Raw genomic sequence first — 21,359 nt, 5'->3', positions numbered from 1 at the left:
TTGCTCAGGGTTGGCATCTGTTATGATTGCTGTTGCTCATATCATATCTGTAAGTAGATATTTGTAATATCACTCCTATTTTGGAGAAGGGGACTATTAAGGGCACTGGGCAAAGACGTAAAGGAAAAGTTACCATCTCTGTTTTACTGTGCTTACAGTCTAGAGGAAGATAAACCTAAAACAGCCAACTAAGACTTGATCTGAAATGTGCCATGGGGGTATGCCCAAGGTGTGACACAAGCATAAGGAAAGCATGCTCTACTCTTCCCTGGGGCATTAGGAGTGACTTCCCAGAGGAGGTGAGCTAGGTGCTGCCTGGGGCACCCAGGCCTGCCAGGCGGATTGAGAAAAGAGTATGGAAGAGGGTATCACAGACAGAACAGCAGCATTGTTACAGACACCCATACTTCTGGCTTATGGGTCTGCTAAGGATGGTAATAAAGCTCTCTCCAGCAGGTCTGGAGACTGGGGTGATAGAAAATGAGTTTAATTTTTAGGGGGTTGTGATGGTTTTATTTTATTTTTAACTTTTATAAAATTGAGAGGTAGCACAAATATTAAAGGGTGCCTAAAATATAAATGCATAGTATAATGAATAATTATAAAGTAAACTCCTGAATAACCACCATCAGATCAAAACATAGAGCCTTCATTCTGGTTCTCCTTCATCATGACAAAACTGAATATAGGACTTCCCTGGTGGCACAGTGGTTAAGAATCCGCCTGCCAATGCAGAGGACACGGGTTCAAGCCCTGGCCCGGAAGATCCCACATGCCACAGAGCAACTAAGCCCGTGCACCACAACTACTGAGCCTGCATGCCTCAACTACTGAAGCCCACGTGCCGCAACTACTGAAGCCCACGCGCCTAGAGCCCATGCTCCGCAACAAGAGAAGCCACCACAATGAGAAGCCCACGCACCGCAATGAAGAGTAGCCACCACTCACCGCAACTAGAGAAAGACGGCGAGCAGCAATGAAGACCCAACACAGCCATTTAATTAATTAATTAATTAAAAACTGAATATAGAGTATACAAGGAATGATTAAGTTATGAACTAAACTATTAAATTATTAAGGAATCAAATGTGTGATCTACACTCCTGATGCTATACTGCCATTGTAGTCATTTTTTAATTATACTATTCTATTATATTTTCATGTAAATTGTATTAGTTTATGCACTTAAGAAGGGTTTGTCTCCAACCAAAAAGGAGCTAGGAAAGAAGCTACCGCAGGAAGAACACCAGCTGTTATTTTGGTTTGCTGGTTTGGCTTTTGTGAGATAATGGAAATATATACATTATTCTCTCCCCCCAGTTCCTGGCACAGAGTTCCTGAAATCCTTATAATTTCTCAGTGATAAAAGCATCTCTTGCTTTAGTATTTAGTCTTTGACCCCATCCCTGACATGGGGCTCCTAAAACCTTTGTAAATTCCTAAGTAACAAGAGCACCAGGAGCATCTTTTATTCTATTAAGATGACTCTGGATGGACTCCTGGGTGGGAGGGGCTGATCACAAAAAGGGCCAAGCCATGATTAAAAGCTTGGAATTTTCAGCCCCATTCCCCACCCTTCGGAGGAGGGATAGAGGCTGGAAATGGAGTTAATAGTTAATAACTGATCACATCTACATGAGGAAGCCCCTATAAAATCCCAATAGCACGAGTTGGTGAACCCCAACTCCAAGGGAACAGAAGCTGTCTTCCAGACCTTGCCCTATTTATCTCTTCATCTGTCTGTTCATCTGTATCCCTTATCATATCCTTTAATAAACTGGTAAATGTAAGTAAGTGTTTCCCACTCTTCTGTGAGCTACTCCAACAAATTAATTGAATCAGAAGAGGGGATCACTGGAACCTCTGATCTACAACCTGGGCTTGAGACTGGTGTCTGAAATGGCAGAGGGAGGTAATCTTGTGGGAACGAGCCCTTAATCTGTGAAATCTAACACTGTCTCCGGGCAGATGGTGTCAGAATTGAGTCAAATTGTAAGACACCCAGCTGGGGCCACAGAGAGTTGCTTGGTGCGGGGAAAGAACCACACACACATTTGGAGACCAGAGGTATCAGAAGCAAAGTGTTCTGTATGAGTAGTAAGAGACCCATGGGAAAGAAAGACACACTAGGGAAAAACTGGATGGTATTCCAACATAGATTTTTACATGGGAGGATAATGAACTGAGAGTGGAAAGCCAACAGAAAAGGAGCAGTTGAAGAAAGATCAGAGATATCGTGAACTGGGCAGGTCCTGGATGACCTACCAGATGAAGCCATGATGTCCAGAGCACACGGGGAAGGACAGACCAAGGAAAGGAGGAGAGCTCCCTAACGCAGAGCAGAGGTGAATGTGGTCATTTACGGGCACAGATGAGGTCAGCTGATGTTGAGGGATTGTTGGTGAGGTCGGCAGAATCCCTAATTGGGGCCTCCATTTACTTGGAGAAGGAGAGTGTAGGCTGATAAAAGCTATGATGATGGAACAGGATCCTGAAGAGATGGTGAAGGTTTGGAATCACCCCTTTGGAGAAAGGGGAAAGCTGTGGATCAGAAACAAGGATTCCCAGGACAGTGGGGACCCAGCTGAAATTGAAGGCTCTCAATCTGTAGTTGCTCTTTGTTGTTGAATTTTCTTCTGCAGCCCTCAACAGCCCAGTGTGGGGAAAAGGAAGATATTCAGGGTGAGGCAGGGCTAGACAGGGATGGCGGTGGGGTGAGGTTGGAGTGGGAGGATACAGCAGAAAGATGAGTGTGCAAGGTACTATGTACTGGGTATTGTGACTGAGGCAGAAAGACCTCTGTCCCTGTCCCAGAGGGGCACATATGCCAAATGGAGAGACAAGAAATGGCAGTATGAAAAGATAACTTCAACACAAATTCTCACATGCTTAGTGAGAGGTGGAGGAGGCCCCGACACGCGGCGGATTGCTCAGAGCGGAGAGGCCACAGCAGATTCCGGTGGTCAGAGCAGGCCCCAGGGCTGCTGCTACCTCTGTTGTTACCACTCAGCAGCTTTGGGGCCTCTCTTCCGGTGGTTAGGAAAGAATGGGGTGAAACAACTCTGCAGAGGTAGGGCAGAGGTCAAGCGATTAACTCCACCACCTCCTCAGGAAGAAGAGGGAAGCCAGCACAGAGGACGGTCAAGGAGACGATCTGACCCAGCAGTGAGTCCCGCTCAGCCCCAGAGCTGGGTGCAGAAGCTGCAGCCTCCAAAGTCCCACAGTGTCCACCGTCAGCTCAGCTTCCTCTGACCTTGACCTGCTGGTCGGAGGAAGGGTGAGATGGGAAGAAGGTTGAGGCCTGAGAGCCTGGGAGAGGGGACAGGGGAGAGAAAAGAAAACTTTCAGAAAAGTGTAACTTCCCCTAGCCAACAAAGGATGTTGAGGTTTTCTCAGCTCAGGGTTATGCCACCAGGCTTGGAGTGAAGGCAACAGAAGGGGTTCCTGATGGGGTCTGGGTGGATAAAGCTCAGTGAGATCCCAAAAGTGCTGGGGCAGGGCCGGCCCTAGTCAAGACAAAATTATAAAGTAGATAAAATCCCCTCCAGGTCCACAACCCAATTCATCACCTCTCTTCTTCTTCACCTAGCCCCACCCTGAGGGGCTTCCTCCTGGCTATACTGACTCCATTTCTCAGACAATGCAACCCCTTACCTCTGTCAACTTACCTAGGCTATGTCCCACTCTTTGTATCAGTTAACTGAATCATCCCATTTGTAATACTGTCTTTCTCCAAGATGACAAGAGCATCTGCTTCTCACGTCTCCTCGTTCAAACCTGTTTTCCCTACTTCTGTTTAGGCTGTTCCCTCTGCTTAGCTTGTCCTTCTACCTTACCCCTATCTCCTGAACTCTTATTTGTCCTTCAAGGCCACTTCCCCAGTGTCCCTACCTAGAAGGATTCTCCATCTTCTTTGCACCCTTTGTGCTCTAAATGTATCTAGCCTGTCGGAGACACTTAGCATTTAGCATTTGCTGTCTTCCCTTAGAGTTGATATTGTACAGGTCTCTTTTCCTCTAACTATCTGAAAGATTCTTAAGGATGGAACCAATGTGTGTTTTATCTTTGTTTCCTCCACAAAATCTTGCATGGTTCTTGGAACATAGTAAGGGTTTAATGAAGTGTTCAGTTGATTAATTAATTAAATTCAGCTCCCAGAAATGACTCTCACGTAGGAATTTCGTGCAGTATACCAGGGAAGCCAGAACAGACATGGTTCTCTTGGCTTTGACTTTCACCTTTCAGGCTCCACACCCCTGCACTTTCATTTCCCATTTGCAGGTCCTCAGAACACAAAGCTGGTGGCCCTGAAACTTGGAACTCTCACGCACTGCTTGGTTCAACCACTTTGGAAAACAGTTAAGCAGCAACTACTAGAGGTATATCTACATACCCAGTGATTCTACCCCCAACAGACATGCATGCACTAAAAGGCTCATAGAGGACTTCCCTGGTGGTCCAGTGGTTTAAATTCTGAGCTTCCACTGCAGGGGGCGCGAGCCCCATCCCTGGTCAGGGAACCAAGATCCTGCATGCTGAGCAGCTCGGCCTAAAGGCTCTTAGCAGCGTGATTATAATAGGGAAAAAAAAACCTTGAAACAACCCAAAGGTTCATCAATGGTAGAATAGATTAATAAACTATTATATAGTCATACAATGAAATACAGCCATGAAAACGACCAGCTGCAAGTGACAGCAGAGATAAATCTCATCAGATGTTGAGCAAAAGAAGCCAATACAAGAGTATATACTTTATGATTCCATTTATATACAGGCAAAGCTAACCAATGATGTTAGAAGTCAGAAGAGTGGTTGTATTTGTGGAAGAGGGTGGAGGTAAGGAAAGGAGGGAACATGTGGTAAACACACAGGTGTTTTCACTTAACAATAACTCATTGAGTTGTACGTTTATAATTTTGCACATTTTTTTTTAATAATTAGCCATGCCTGTACCAAAGCATTTATTTTTTTCAACCAATTTTTTTTTTTTTTTGTAGATGTTGGGGGTAGGAGTTTATTAATTAATTTATTTATTTTTGCTGTGTTGCGTCTTTGTTTCTGTGCGAGGGCTTTCTCTAGTTTCGGCAAGGCGGGGGGGGGGGGGCACTCTCCATCGCGGTGCGCGGGCCTCTCACTGTCACGGCCTCTCTTGTTGCGGAGCACAGGCTCCAGACGCGCAGGCTCAGTAGTTGTGGCTCACGGGCCTAGTTGCTCCGCGGCATGTGGGATCCTCCCAGACCAGGGCTCGAACCCGTGTCCCCTGCATTAGCAGGCAGATTCTCAACCACTGAGCCACCAGGGAAGCCCCATTTTGCACACTTTTCTGCACACGTATCATGAAGACAATGGCCCAGCTATCTCTGGAGGGATTTCTATAGAAATGGTTCCCTCCAGTGGTGCTGCAACCCTGAGTTCTCTGAGTCCTGATCTCTCTCCTGTGGACAGATACTTCACTATTCACACTTTGTCTGAGGGGGAGTACAATAAGGAAAAAATGGACAAAAATAAATCCAGCCTTTTTAGAACTTGTCTGGATCCCAGCCAGAGCAGTTGCGATCAGTGACTCCTTCCTGAGAAGTGAAAGTTTCAACACAACCTATGGGAACAGCCTGCGGCCTTCAGAGCTAATCTGTGAGATGCTGCCCCTGCCCCTTTTTTTTGGTCCAGCACATCTCACCCCAGACCTTGTGGCCCCTGGGCATTTATAGCCTCTGGTGTGTCCTTTGTAGTTTCTTCAGAATGTATAGCCAAAATCTGAATTTAGGGCCCAAAATGAACTTTAGGGCCCAAGTCCACTCTTATGGGCAGTGATTTGAAGGTCCCTTGTCCCCAAACCATCTGACCCCAAAATTATCCCAATCTTCCTCTAAGATGCCTGAAAACAATTCATTTATTCACTCAACGAACATGTTTTGAGCACTTACTGTGTTGGGCACTTCGTTGGGCACTAATCACAGCTGTAATTATGTACTGATGGATAAAAATGGTGTAGGCTCCATAAACAAAGGGGCCGTGTACTTAATCACTACTGAATCCTAAATATCTTGTCCAGCACCTGGTGCAGAGCTACTCAAAACATATCCAGGGAAGGAATGGGAATAGAGAGGGAGGTGCTATTGTGAAAACAGACTGCTTTACATTACGATGTAATCATGTGATTAAATGTCTTGAATACATGTTTCTTTAAGTTAAAAATGTTGAAGTCTCCCTAAGATCCTGGTTATGATAATGAGAAACCCTCAGAAAAGGGTCACACATTAAAACTTTATCATCTTATCTGAAGATTCTCTAACTCACTTTCTATTCAATTAATTAAAGTCAACAAAAGATTACTGAATAGTCTCTCCTCTTTACTCTGACTACAAAACTAAGTGAAATATATGCCCTGCCTCCAAAGAGTCGACTAACATGAGCATTCATTTTGGAGGACTTGTTATAACTCAGCATTTCTCTAACACTTTATACACTATATCTCATCTAATCCTCACACATCCCCCAGGAAGCAGGCACCGCTGTTAACTTCATGTTATGAATGAAAAATTGAGAAACAAGAAGTTAGTTAACTTCCTCAAGGCCACAGAGGTAGTTAGTATTTACATACTTTAAAATCTAAAACAGTTTTCCCAATGAAGCTTTCTGGTAGGCAGATAAACTCACTTTATTCCATGGATTATTTAAAGTACTCATTCATTCGATAAATACATAGTGAGGGTCTACTTGTGCCAGATACTGTTCTAGATGCTGAAGATACAGCAGTGAACAAAACAAACAAAAGCCCTGGCCTCAAGGATCTTACATTCTAATGAGGTAAAGAAGAGCCTAGGAGATAGAAAATAAGACAAATAAGTAAACATATAGTATGTAAAATGGAGACGAGCATTACAGAGAAAAATAAACGAAGAGGGAGATAAGAAGTTACAGGATGAAGGGGTTGACATTTTTAGTGGGAAAGATATCACTGCAGAAGTGGTATTTGAGCAGAATGAGGAAGGAAGCCTCACAGCAAATGAGGGAAACGCAGCATTCTAAGTGGAGAAAACAGTGCAAAGCCCCCAAGTGGAACATGCGTGAGGACCAGCAGGCCAGCGTGGCTGAAATGCAGTGAGAAGACCAGAGAGGAAGGGGCAGTGGTCAGGGAGGCCAGATCACGTGGGCCATTGTAAAATGTATAGCTTTTACTCTATGCGAAGTGAGAAGCCTTTGGAAGACGTTTGCAATGCTCAAGAGTGCTATGAGCCTCTTACACATATGTGATGCATATTACATTCTTCAGTAAACCAAGTCTTAGAAAAAATGTTTCACTGTCATTGTACCACCTGATGGGATGCACTGAAAAAGACATGCCATCATTTTCATGGTATTCCTGCCAAAAGTGCATGACCTAAGTCTTATGACAAAACATTAGACAAACTCAGATTGTGGAACCCTCTAGAAAACAACTGACTTGTATTCGACAAATGTCAAATTCATAAAAGACAAAGAAAGGAATAATTGTAGATTGAAGATGACGAAAAGGATATAACAACTGAATGCAATACATGATCCTGATTGGATTCTGGTTGGGGAAAAAAGATGTCGTATAGCACATTTGGGGGACAGCTGGTAATATTTAAATATGGACTGTATGTTTGATTGTATCTATGTTAAATTTACTAAATTTGATAACTGTGCTGATATATGATATGACATGGGAACATCCTTGTCCTTAGAAGATGTGTGCTAAAATAGTTAAGAGTAAAGGGGCATGATGTCTGCAACTTACTCTTGAATATTCCACAAAAGTAATTATTATTATACAGTTATACACACATACCTATATTTGGAGAGAAAGAGAAATAAGGCAAATGTGATAAAATGTTAACAACTGGTGAATCTAGGTGAAGGAAATACAAAAATTCTTTGGGCTATTCCCTGAAACTTAAAAATCATTTTCAATTAAGAAGTTTAAAAATTGAACTAGATAAACAAAGCAGTTTCAGTCAGCTTACGTGAGGTCAGCCCCACAGACACAGGGCATAGCAAGAAGAGAGAGAAGTTCCCTAAGACCAAAGTCCATCCCTCCTTGTGCTCAAAGAATCAATCGCCAGGCTCCCCCCTACCTCCCACCAATGGGTCTTGTCATAACCACACCCAAAGAGAGCACCACAGCCCTGGGAATGGGGATGGAGGGAGCATCGTCTTCCTGCCACTTGGGCTCATGATCTGAGTCAGCCTCAACGTTCTGTCCCTCCCACCCCCAGAGCCAGGCATCAAAGCATGTGGGTCCTACCTCAGCTTTCAAGGCTACTTAGCCCAGGTTCCAACCTAGCTCTCTTACCTAGGATCCTGCGTCTTTGGGTCCCCCCAGCCCACACGCATGAGCCCCAGTCTCCAGACTTCTCTCTCTGCTCCCTGTTCCTTATTACACCCTGCCCTACTCCGCCTGTACTCATTACAAAAGCCGGAGCCTGGAATGTGTCTTCTTGAAGGATACCAAAGTGCTCAGGGGCTCAGTGATTGAACTGAGTACCCAGGGATGGCTTCTAACAGGCCCTGCACAAATACTTCCTTGTGCCTCTGTTTCTTCCCTTTGCACAAAAGTGTGCCCTCCTCTCACCGCACCCCCCACTCATGATGTCCCTCAAAGAGTCACTGATCTAAAATGCAGGCTCCGAGTCTCAGAGCATCCTAGACTTAGGGTTGGAAAAACAAGGGGAACCTGCTTCCCACACACACAAACATTAGTTGGCTCAGGGCCCAGCTGACAGTTACCAGTTTGCTATGGAGCTTCCTTATACTGTCTCCTTCTCTTCCCTTCCCCTCACCCTGCCCCCAGACAACATTTCCCTAATAATTCTCAGGCTCCCATGGCCTCTGGGCTGCTGGAAGAGCTGAGGGATGAGGGACCAGGCCATGCTGGTAAAGCCTCTGTTCTGGCCTTGGCCTCACCCTTCCCCTCTCCCCTCTCCCTTGCCAGGGCTCAGCTCTCCTGCCTCAGAGAATAATCTATCAGTTTCTGAGCTCCAGTACCCCTACTTCCTTGGAGAAACCCAAGCTCATGGCCACTTCTCCTCTCTGCTGGTAATTGCACCAAATTAGAGGATATTTCCTTGTCCTTCTTACAGCCAGCAGAGAGGATACTTTCTGCCCACTAGACAGAAAGGAAAACTGAAGCCAGTGGAAAAGACTTACCTTGCCTGAGGTGGCCTGGATTGCTTGGCCAGAGGTGCTTCTCAAGGACCTCCCAACCCACTGCCAGCCTTTGCTCTCTGACCCAGCCTGTCCAGAGCTGCGGGGAACTGTTCAGAGTCACAGTTCCAGGTCACCAATGTAAGCAGCACAACCCAGAGGCTCTGGACACTGATCTCCCTGAAGGCCACGGCCCCTAGTCCATGCCAGCCCCACCCCTGCCAGGCTAAGCCTCCTTACCTTGGCCCCGATGCCCCTTGATGAGCAGAAAGAGTGTGAGGGTAAGTGCTTGCCCCAACATCCCCACAAGACAGAGGGGTCAGGCCGGGTCCTCTCCCACCAGATGCTCTGCCCTGCACAGGCTCAGCAGCCACCCATCAGCAGGAGGCTGACGGAGAGCAGAATGGCCTCGCTCCAGCCACAGTTTCCTCAACTTGAGGCTGTTCTCATTAGCTGAACACTAACAAGGCCTTTGAGGAAGCCCCAGTCCCTGGACCTGGTCTGATAGTTCCCGCAAGCTAAACTTGCAAAGTCTGCCTCAAGTGGGCGGGTGTTCAGAGTTCACAGTGACTCACAAAACCAGCTTCAATATCTTGTCCCAAGCTCTGCCCCAGCCCAGCTGCTTTGTTTAAAGGACAGATGCCCAAGAAATTTTCCAATTCTCTGCATCCTACTGGCAATATGGAGGAACCTACATGGGGGCCAAACAGCCATCATCAGAGCCTGTCCCATCCCAACAGACATTGTGAAGGTGGAGGGGAGAGGGTTTGGGAAGGATGTGGACTGAGAAGTGGAACCCTAGATAAGTGGGTGAAATGTTGAAGAAGACAAGTAAGGGGCACTAGAAAAATCTAACAGGCCTGGGGAATCTCTGCAAGTTGATACCAAAGTTTAAGCATATGCAAATTAAATTTTTTTCTTAAGAATGTGCTTTTGCCCTAGTTTCCTATCTGTACTTCTAAATTCCCTCCCTTCTTCTTTTTCTACTTTCCCGTAATAGTTCTTTATTCCTTCTCTCAGCTTCTCTCACCCAGACCGGATGTAGACCCATGTTTGCTTCCCCCAAGCACGCACTTTGATTCCACCCTCCAGAAAGGCCAGGTAGCATCTGATCCTCTTCACCCCGTCAGGGAGAGGTGGAGGCATCCCATCTTTCTCAGAATGCAATTGCTTTGAGACCACACCCCAGAGTTCTATGCCTTTCTCTTTCTTCTGCTTTCCCCTTAGCAGAAAATACTTTCAGTTCACTTCAGGTCGGTCTTTCTTCTCCTTTTCAATCTTTTGATCCATTTCCAGTCACCCTGTCTGAAGCTGGGCTGAGGGGAGGCAGACTGAAAGCCTTGCCTGCCAAAAAAGGAAGCAGTGATATTCCGGATGGAGCACTGGATTTGGAGTCAAAGATGTAGACTTGGGTTCCATTTCAGCAACACACAGCCTGTGTGATCCTGACCAAATTATTTTCTGAGCCTGTGGGCTCAACAATACTTGGCTCCCGTCCCTTACAAGGTAGTTTCAGAATCAAATTAAAAACTGTACCTGAGAGGATGCGTGTAAAAAACTCTGGACAACGGTAAGGTTTTGTTTGTTTTCTTAAACGGAGACCGACACAGATTTTTCCAGCTAGTCTAATGGTTATCAGCTCTTCTCTCATTTTTCTCCTCCCAAGGGGCAGTCCTCAGTCCTGGGAAATTGATCTGGCCATGCCCTTGACCTTAAGAACTGGTGCTCAAGGCATGATAAAATAAGGAAGAGTAGGGCTTCCCTGGTGGCGCAGTGATTGAGAGTCCGCCTTCCAACGCAGGGGACACGGGTTCGCGCCCCGGTCTGGGACGATCCCACATGCCGCAGAGCGTCTGGGCCCGTGAGCCATGGCCGCTGAGCCTGCGCGTCCGGAGCCTGTGCTTCGCAACGGGAGAGGCCACAACAGTGAGAGGCCCGCGTACCGCAAAAAAAAAAAAAAAAAAAAAAGGAAGAGTAAATTTCCTCCCATTAAAGATGGAGGACAAGGTCCATCTGTTCAAAGCAACTAATGGACAACATTAATTAGGAATCTGGTTCACCACTCCTGACCCCAGCACCAGCTCCATCCTCTTCCCACCAGTCACGTGGATGACCTACCATCCCCTGGAAACTGAACTGGAAGCAGATGTACCACTTTGTGTCTTGTGGCCCTTACCATACTCTACCCCATGATAACTGCTACTTGTTCTACACACTGCCCTGCCTGACCTTGAGCTCTTCTACATGAAGTCTTTTCTCTCCTTAGTTTAGTGTTTCCAGAGCCTGGCCCAGTGCCTGGCTCTTAATAGTTGGTTATAGACTGTTCAGTGCTGAAGGAATGAATGAGTTCCCTAGAGAAAGCATTTCCCTTCCCTCTGAGATACACTAGTAAACTAAGTCACCATGGTCCCTGCCTTCATGGAATTTATATCTTGCCCTGCAGGATCCTTGTACAAAGAGCCATTCTGTGTAATCCAGCCACTTTAGTATGAAGACCCAAGATGCTACAAAGTCCACATAAATTCAGAAATTCCTGTATTCCCATTTCCCATGCATATTCCCCAGGTCTTTGTAAGTCTTGGACATTTAACGGTCAGTGACCATCCAAGAATTAATGTTTCATCAACCCCCACCCACTCATCCTTCTTTTTCTCAAATCACACTTTCACCATGTTTCAAGGAGTCAAGTTCATTCTAGTATATCCCAGTTACAACACTGATGAGTCCCCAAATCCACTCACTTTTTTTTTTTTTTTTTTTTTGGATGACCACAACAAAAGCAACAATGATTGCAATTACCAAACACGAAACACACTCATACTATGTCATAATATTGACATTCAGTCCAGGAATCCTCCACTGTAACAGCTCCTTTACTTTGCAGTGAAAATTGATTTGTATATTTTTTGCCTCTGAGTCCTTGTGGGATTTTCTTTTTTTATTCAAACAGAAAGTCACAAAAATTATAATCATCCTCATCAGTTCACTCAGTCCCATGTAATTAATTTGTTTTTTCATCTTTTGTTAGCACTTTTATGAATTCATCAGTTTTCCATTAGAGTTCTGAAAATGCTTATTCATTCAGTTCAGGCGTATAGTCAGTTACCAGAAACCTGTACTTGTCAGTCTTTTCCATGGATTCTGTGAAGATGAAACCCTTTTATAGGAACATTTTTGCAAAAGCCTCAGAGTACACCCAGAACTGTCTGTAAATGACAAAAGACTTAAAAATGACCATGGTTAAGGATTTGATGAAAGTTCATAATAATGCAACTGACAAGGAAATTTAGTTATTTCTGAGATATACATTTTAAAGTAATAACTAGAATTATGACTTATAACATTATACCAGAACATATAATATTTTTAGAAATTTCATGTAATGTCTGAAACAATCCACCCACTTCTGAGACTAATTTTAAATTTGGGGTCCCTAAGACCACCTTCAACTTTGATAATTTACTAGAAGGCAATTTAATAGTAATCATTAACATGTTAAATACATATGCCCTTTCACCTAGCAATACCCCTCTTTGAATTTACCCACAGGAATACTCACTAATACTTTCACAAATGCCCAAAGATAAGCAAGATTCTTCCTTATAGCATTGTTAAGTAAAAAATCCTAAATAACCTAATCAGTGGGGAACAGTTTAAAAAATATGGTGTATTCATTCTATACTACAGTATATTAAGAAGACTTTTAAAAGAGTAAAATAAATGTCTACATACTCACATGAAAAGAAGCTTAAGACATTCACAAAACCATCTGCATAATATAGTTCTGTTTAGGTGGACAAACTAATGTGTGTGTATTTATGTTCTCTGAATGGTTGTAAATGCAAAGAAACATGCCTGGGGAAAAATATTCATGTTGGGGACTTCCCTGGTGGCACAGTGGTTGGGAATCTGCCTGCCAATGCAGGGGACACAGGTTTGAGCCCTGGTCCAGGAAGATCCCACATGCCGCAGAGCAACTAAGCCCATGAGCCACAGCTACTGAGCCCGGGTGCCACAACTACTGAAGCCCACACACCTAGAGAGCCCGTACTCCACAACAAGAGAAGGCACCGCAATGAGAAGCCCGCGCACAGCAACAAAGAGTAACCCCCGTTCTCTACAACTAAAGAAAGCCCGCGTGCAGCAACAAAGACCCAGCACAGTCAAAAAATATATATATATATATTCATGATGGCAACCTTTAGATAAAGAAATAGAATTTTGAGTAGAGGTGAGTGAGTGACTTTTACTTTTTATTCCACATATACTTCCTGTCCAGAACTTTTTACAATAACTATATTACATGGGCGATGATTTAAAATACCAGTTCTCCAAGTTCCCAGGTTTTCAACTACATAACATAAGATCAATGTATTAGTGAGGCTTTCCAGAGAAACAGAACCAATAAGAGATATACAGACATAGATAGAGAGATAGAGATGGAAATGGAGATGGCGATAAAGAGATTTATTATAGAGAACTGGCTCATAAAATTATGGAGGCTGGCAAATCCAAAATCTGCAGAGCCAATGTCTCAGTTTGAAGGTCATCAGGCGGGAGAGTTTTCTCTTACTTGAGGGAGAGTAAACCTTTTTTTTTTTTTTGGTCACTCAATATGTTCTGCAGTACTACACGACCTGTGGCTGGTTGAATCCACGGATGCAGAACCACCTGTATGGAGGGTCAACTATAAAGTTATACTCAAATTTTAGACTTTGGTAGGGGCGGGATCAGCACCCCTAACCTCCACATTGTTCATTTTTCAAGGGTCAACTGTATAGTATAAATCAGAATCTGATTTAGCATCCAATTTTATACTTAAATTGTTACATTTGAGTGTTTTGCAAAATGGAAAAGAAAACATAATGAATCTAGGTGCCCTGCCACCTAGTTTGTGAATTGCACCTACTTTGTGAATTATAAATTTAGAAGATCAAAATTGAGGTCTGAATGATAAGGTAATTTGTGCAAGCCAATGTTCCCTTTAATTTTTTGAGTTGTGGTACACTGGCACCTCTGAAAACAAGCACATGTGATCAAAGTTTCATACTGCAGTTAGGAACTTAAAACCAAATTATCTTGTTTTTTTAATGATATGAACATTCGCAATAAAATATAAATGAAATTTTCTTGACATGGCAAACCCTATTCTGGAGGATTTTCTTTTCTCCACATTGTTGTTTGTCTGTCATGTATAATCCATATCAGTGCTGACAGGTTTTCTGATTCCATGTGTGGTTACATCTACTACACAGGTTACACATGTCCACATATTAGACCACAAAAAATGAAGAGCCTAGATCGGATTTCCCATCCCCCAAGAGTTCCCCTTTTTCTCCCCCCATCCAACCTCCCTATATAACTTTCATGTGAAGTTCTCTCAGTCTTTCTGGCAGACTCTGTCCTAACTGCCTCTGCTGGTGTTCCTTAGCACATCTGTGTGCTTTCTTCTTGTGAGGAAAGAGACTTGGGGATCACATGCCTTGACCTCCCCTTGCTCCACTCTCTTATCTGATACTGCTTTTCTGTCCTCCATCCCAGCCAGGGCAATCCAGCACAAGCACAAGTGTTAGACACACCATTAAATGTCAAAAAGTACATCAGCCTCATTCCAACAGAGGTTTTTAAAGCATTATTTCAGATTTATAAGTCCTCGGCAGAGACTTTTGTTGCCTTGTGTTTTAATTCTAGTAATTCTTCTCAGCCTATAGCAAAGGATAACTTTTGGGTCTTGGACCCCAGAAATTTTATTCCTATTCACTTCCTCAAGTCTGAAAAATAACAATTTTATCTTTCACAACCAGCCCCTTTATCTTTTCGAAATGCATTGGTTCCTCCTGCCCTGTTCGTTTTGTTCTTTTGTTTTGTTTTGTTTTGTTTAAAAAAAAAATACCATCCCAGCTTTATTGAGGTATAATTTACATTCCCCCATTTTATGTTCACAATTTAATTACTTTTAGTAAATTTATGGAGTTTTGCAGTTTCATTACCACAAACTGGTTTTAGAACGTTTTCATCACCCCCAAAAGATTTCTCAGGCACATTTGCAGCCCATTGGCTATTCCTTTATATTCTCTTTTCTAGGCTCTTTGTTATTTTTGTTGTTGTTGTTCTTTTTTTTTAACCTCTTTATTGGAGTGTAATTGCTTTACAATGTTGTGTTAGCTTCTGCTGTACAACAAAGTGATCAGCTATATGTGTATATGTATATATATATATATATATATCCCCATATGCCCTCCCTCTTGAGCCTCCCTCCCACCCTCCCTATCCCACCCCTCTAGGTCATCACAAAGCGTCGAGTTGATCTCCTTGTGCTATGCAGAATCTTTCCACTAGCCATCCATTTTATATTTGGTAGTGTATATACGTCAGTGCTACTCTCTCACTTCATCCCAACCACCCCTTCCCCCTCCGTGCCATCAAATCCATTCTCTACGTCTGCATCTTTATTCCTGCCCTGCCACTAGGTTCATCAATACCACTTTTTTAATTCCACTTATATGCGTTAGCATGTGCTATTTGTTTTTCTCTTTCTGACTTGTTTCACTCTGTACGACAGATTCTAGGTCCATCCACCTGATTACAAATAACTCAGTTTCGTTCCTTTTTATGGCTGAGTAATATTCCATTGTATATATGTGCCACATCTTCTTTATCCATTCATCTGTTGATGAACATTTAGGTTGCTTCCATGTCCTGGCTATTGTAAATAGTGCTTCAATGAACCTTATGGTACATGTATCTTTTTGAATTATGGTTTTCTCAGGGTATATACCCAGGAGTGGGATTGCTGGGTCATATGGTAGTTCTATTTTTAGTTTTTTTAAGGAACCTCCATACTGTTCTCCATAGTGGCTGTATCAATTTACATACCCACCAACAGTGCAGGAGGGTTCCCTCTTCTCCACACCCTCTCCAGCATTTCTTGTTTGTAGACTTTTTGATGATGGCCATTCTGACTGGTGTGAGGTGATACCTCATTGTGGTTTTGATTTGCATTTCTCTAATGATTAGTGATGTTGAGGATCTTTTCATGTATTTGTTGGTCATCTGTTTGTCTTCTTTGGAGAAATGTCTATTTAGGTCCTCTGCCCATTTTTGGATTGGGCTGGGTTTGTGTGTGTGTGTGTGTGATATTCAGCTGCATGAGCTGCTTGTATATTTTGGAGATTAATCCTTTGACAGTTGCTTCATTTGCAAATATTTTCTCCCATTCTGAGGGTTGCCTTTTCATCTTATGATTTCCTTTGCTGTGCAAAAGCTTTTAAGTTTCATTAGGTCCCATTTGTTTATTTTTGGTTTTATTTCCATTACTCTAGGAGGCGGGTCAAAAAAGATCTTGCTGGGGGCTTCCCTGGTGGCACAGTGGTTCAGAATCTGCCTGCTAATGCAGGGGACACGGGTTCGAGCCGCGGAGTAACTAGGCCCGTGAGCCAAAACTACTGAGCCTATGCATCTGGAGCCTGTGCTCTGCAACAGGAGAGGCTGTGATAGTGAGAGGCCCGCGCACCACGAAGAAGAGTGGCCCCTGCTTGCCACAACTAGAGAAAGCCCTCGCACAGAAACGAAGACCAAACACAGCCAAAAAATTAAATAAATAAATAAAAGATCTTGCTGTGATTTATGTCATAGAGTGTTCTTCCTATGTTTTCCTCTAAGAGTTTTATACTGTCCCTTCTTACCTTTAGGTCTTTAATCCATTTTGAGTTTATTTTTGTGTATGGTGTTAGGGAGTGTTCTAATTTCATTCTTTTACATGTAGCTGTCCAGTTTTTCCAGCACCACTTATTGAAGAGACTGTCTTTTCTCCATTGTATATCCTTGCCTCCTTTGTGATAGATTAGTTGACCATAAGTGCATGGGTTTACCTCTGGGCTTTCTATCCTGTTCCATTGATATATATTTCTGTTTTTGTGCCGGTACCATATTGTCTTGATTACTGTAGCTTTGTAGTATAGTCTGAAGTCAGGGAGCCTTATTCCTCCAACTCCATTTTTCTTTCTTAAGATTGCTTTGGCTATTCGGGGTCTTTTGTGTTTCCATACAGATTGTAAAATTTCTTGTTCTAGTTCTGTGAAAAATGCCATTGGTAATTTGATACGGAGTGAATTGAATCTGTAGATTGCTTTGGGTAGTATAGTCATTTTCACAATATTGATTCTTCCAATCCAGAAGCATGGTATATATCTCCATCTGTTTATGTTATCTTTGATTTCCTTCATCAGTGTTTTATAGTTTTCTGAGAACAGGGCTTTTGCCTCCTTAGGTAGGTTTATTCCTAGATATTTTGTTTGTTTGTTTGTTTGTTTGGTTTGGTTTGGTTGTGGTACTCGGGCCTCTCACTGTTGTGGCCTCTCCCGTTGCAGAGCACAGGCTCCGGATGCGCAGGCTCAGCAACCATGGCTCACAGGTCCAGCCGCTCCGCGGCATGTGGGATCTTCCCGGACCGGGGCACGAACCCGTGTCCCCTGCATTGGCAGGGGGACTCTCAACCGCTGCGCCACCAGGGAAGCCCTATTCCTAGATATTTTATTCTTTTTGTTGAGAATGGCAAATGAGATTGTTTCCTTAATTTCTCTTTCTGATCTTTCGTTGTTAGTGTATAGGAATGCAAGAGATTTCTGTGCATTAATTTTGTATCCTGCAACCTTACCAAATTCACTGACTAGTTCTAGTAGTTTTCTGGTTTCATTTGTTTCTAGAATCCTAGCATCTTTAGGATTTTCTATGTATAGTATTATGTCATCGGCAAACGGTGACAGTTTTACTTCTTCTTTTCCAATTTGTATTCCTTTTTTTCTTTTTATACTCTGATTGCTGTGGCTAGGACTTCCAATACTATGCTGAATAATAGTGGTGAGAGTGGACATCCTTGTCTTGTTGTGATCTTAGAGGAAATGCTTTCAGTTTTTCACCATTGAGAATGATATTTGCTGTGGGTTTGTCATATATGGCTGTTATTATGTTGAGGTTGGTTCCCTCTATGCCCACTTTCTGGCGAGTTTTTATCATAAATCATTGTTGAATTTTGTCAAAAGCTTTTTCTGTATCTATTGAGATGCTCATAGGGTTTTTATTCTTCAATTTGTTAATATGGTGTATCACATTGATTGATTTGTATATACTGAAAAATCCTTGCATCCCTGGGATAAATCCCACTTGATCATAGCATATGATCCTTTTAATGCGTTGTTGGATTCTGTTTGCTAGTATTTTGTTGAGGATTTTTGCGTCTATGTTCATCAGGGATATTGGTCTATAATTTTCTTTTTTTGTGATATCTTTGTCTGGTTTTGTTATCAGGGTGATGGTAGCCTCATAGAATGAGTTTGGGAGTGTTCCTCCCTCCACAGTTCTTTGGAAGAGTTTGAGAAGGAGGTGTTAACTCTTCTCTAAATGTTTGATAGAATTCACCTGTGAAACCATCTGGAACTGGACATTTGTTTGTTGGAAGGTTTTTAATTACAGTTTCAACTTCATTACTTGTTCTTGGTCTGTTTATATTTTCTAATTCTTCCTGGTTCAATCTTGGAAAGTTGTACTTTGCCAAGAATTTGTCCATTTCTTCCAGGTTGTCCAATTTATTGGCATAAAGTTGCTTATAGTAGTCTCTTATGATCTTTTGTATTTCTGCAGGGTCACTTGTAATCTCTCCTTTTTCATTTCTAATTTTATTGAGTTTAGTCCTCTCCCTTTTTTTCTTGATGAGTCTGGCTAAAGGTTTATTGATTTTGTTTATCTTCTCAAAGAACGAACTTTTAGTTTTATTGATCTTTGCTATTGTTTTCTTTGTTTCTATTTCATTTATCTCTGCTCTGATCTTTATGATTTCTTTCCTTCTACTAACTTTGGGTTTTCTTTGTTCTTCATTTTCTAGTTGCTTCAGGTGTAAAGTTAGATTGTTTTTTGGAGATTTTTCTTGTTTCTTGATGTGAGCTTGAATTGCTATGAACTTCCCTCTTAGAACTGCTTTTGCTGTGTCCCATAGGTTTTGGATCATCGTGTTTTCATTGTCATTTGTTTCTAGGTATTTTTTTATTTCTTCTTTGATTTCTTCAGTGATCTCTTAGTCAGTTAGCAGTGCACTGTTTAGCCTCCATGTATTTGTGTTTTTTACTGTTTTTTTCCTCTAATTGGTTTCTAATTTCATAGCTTTTTGGTCAGAAAAGATGCTTGATATGATTTCAGTTTTCTTAAATTTTCCAAGGCTTGATTTGTGACCCAAGATGTGATCTATTCTGGAGAACATTCCGTGAGCACTTGAGAAGAAAGTGTATTCTTCTGCTTTGGGGTGGAATGTCCTAAAAATACCAATTAAGTCTATCTGGTCTATTGTGTCATTTAAAGCCTGTGTTTCCTTATTTATTTTCTCTCTGGATGATCTGTCTATTTGTGTAATTGGGGTGTTAAAGTCCCCCACTATTATTGTGTTACTGTTGATTTCTCCTTTTATGGCTGTTAGCGCTTGCCTTATGTATTGAGGTGCTCCTATGTTGGGTGCATAAATATTTATAATTGTTATGCTTTCTTCTTGGGTTGATCTCTTGATCATTATGTAGTGTCCTTCCTTATCTCTTGTAACAGTCTTTATTTTAAAGTCTATTTTATCTGATATGAGTATTGCTGCCCCAGCTTTCTTGTGATTTCCATTTGCATGGAATATCTTTTTCTATCCTCTCACTTTCTGTCTGTATGTGTCCCTAAGTCAGAAGTGGGTCTCTTGTAGACAGTATATATAAGAGTCTTGTTTTTGTATCCATTCAGCCAGTCTGTGTCTTTTGGTTGGAGCATTTAATCGTTTTACATTCAAGGTGATAATTGATATGTATGTTCCTATTACCATTTTCTCAATTGTTTTGGGTTTGTTTTTGTGGGTCTTTTTCTTCTCTTGTGTTTCCCACTTAGGGAAGTTCCTTCAGCATTTGTTGTAAACGTGGTTTGTTGGTGCTGAATTCTCGTAGCTTTCACTTGTCTGCAAATCTTTTGACTTCTCCATCAAATCTGAATGAGATATTTTCTGGGTACAGTAATCTTGGTTTTAGGTTTTTCCCTTTCATCACTTTAAATATGGCCTGCCCCTCCTTTCTGGCTCACAGAGTTTCTGCTGAAAGATCAGTTGTTAACTTATGGGGATTCCCTTGTATGTTATTTGTTGCTTTCCCTTGCTGCTTTTAATATTTTTTCCTTTGTATTTAATATTTGAAAGTTTGATTAATATGTGTCTCTGTGTGTTTCTCTTTGGGTTTATACTGTGTGGGACTCTCTGTGTTTCCTGGACTTGATTGACTATTTCCTTTCCCATGTTAGGGAAGTTTTCAACTCTAATCTCTTCCAATATTTTCTCAGACCTTTCTCTTTCTGTTCTTCTCCTGGACCCCTATAATATGAATGTTGGTGCACTTAATGTTGTCCCAGAGGTCTTTGAGACCTCAATTCTTTCATTCTTTTTTCTTTATTCCACTCCACAGCAGTTATTTCCATCATTTTATCTTCCAGGTCACTTATCCTTTCTTCTGCCTCAGTTATTCTGCTATTGATTCCTTCTAGAGTATTTTTAATTTCAGTTATTGTGCTGTTCATCACTGTTTGTTTGCTCTTTAGTTCTTCTAGATCCTTGTTAAATGTTTCTTGTATTTTCTCCATTCTGTTTCTGAGATTTTGGATCATCTTTACTATCATTACTCTGAATTCTTTTTCAGGTAGGCTGCCTATTTCATCTTCACTTATTTGGTCTTGTAGGTTTTTACCTTGCTCCTTCATTGTAACATATTTTTTTGTTGTTCCTTTTTTTTTTTTTTAATGGGTGGGGCTGTATTTCTGTCTTACTGGTCGTTTGGCCTACCAGCCCACTGGCAGGCAGAGCCAGATCCTGGAATTTCTGGCTGCAGGGCTCTGGGGGTCCTAGGGTTACTGCCTATGCCCTGGTGTGGGGGGCAGGGTCCTGGACCCTCTGGTGGACAGGCCATGTCATAAGGAAGGTGTCAGTTCAGGGAGCCTTACGGCAGCCTGTCTACTTGTGGGTGAGACTGTGTCCCCACCAATTAGTTGCGTGGCCTGAGGCATCACAGTATTGGTGGGTGGGGCAGGTTCCAGTGCTAATAAGCTAGACAGAGGATTACAAAATGGTGCTTACCAGCACTAGTGCCCAGGTAGTAGGACAAGTTCCCAAAAATGGCTGCTACCAATGT

At 42.4% G+C, this 21,359-nt stretch overlaps 1 protein-coding gene across 1 annotated transcript in view; it reads right to left on the bottom strand.

Annotated features, from left to right (window-relative positions):
* Nucleotides 1-9,469, bottom strand: part of CD244 (CD244 molecule) — a gene marked incomplete at both ends in the record, with an annotated part of 32,216 nt that extends 22,747 nt beyond the window's left edge. The window contains one exon of the mRNA XM_082833846.1: nucleotides 9,409-9,469. Coding sequence (XP_082689972.1) covers nucleotides 9,409-9,469 — 61 coding nt within the window. The remainder of the gene's footprint in view (nucleotides 1-9,408) is intronic.
* Between the last annotated feature and the right edge of the window lie 11,890 nt (nucleotides 9,470-21,359).

The sequence above is a fragment of the Leucopleurus acutus genome (assembly GCF_964270905.1).
Source record: "Leucopleurus acutus genome assembly, chromosome: 2".
Classification (NCBI taxonomy): domain Eukaryota; kingdom Metazoa; phylum Chordata; class Mammalia; order Artiodactyla; family Delphinidae; genus Leucopleurus; species Leucopleurus acutus.
Note: the sequence above shows the minus strand (reverse complement) of the source record. Positions and strands in the feature narration are given on the sequence as shown.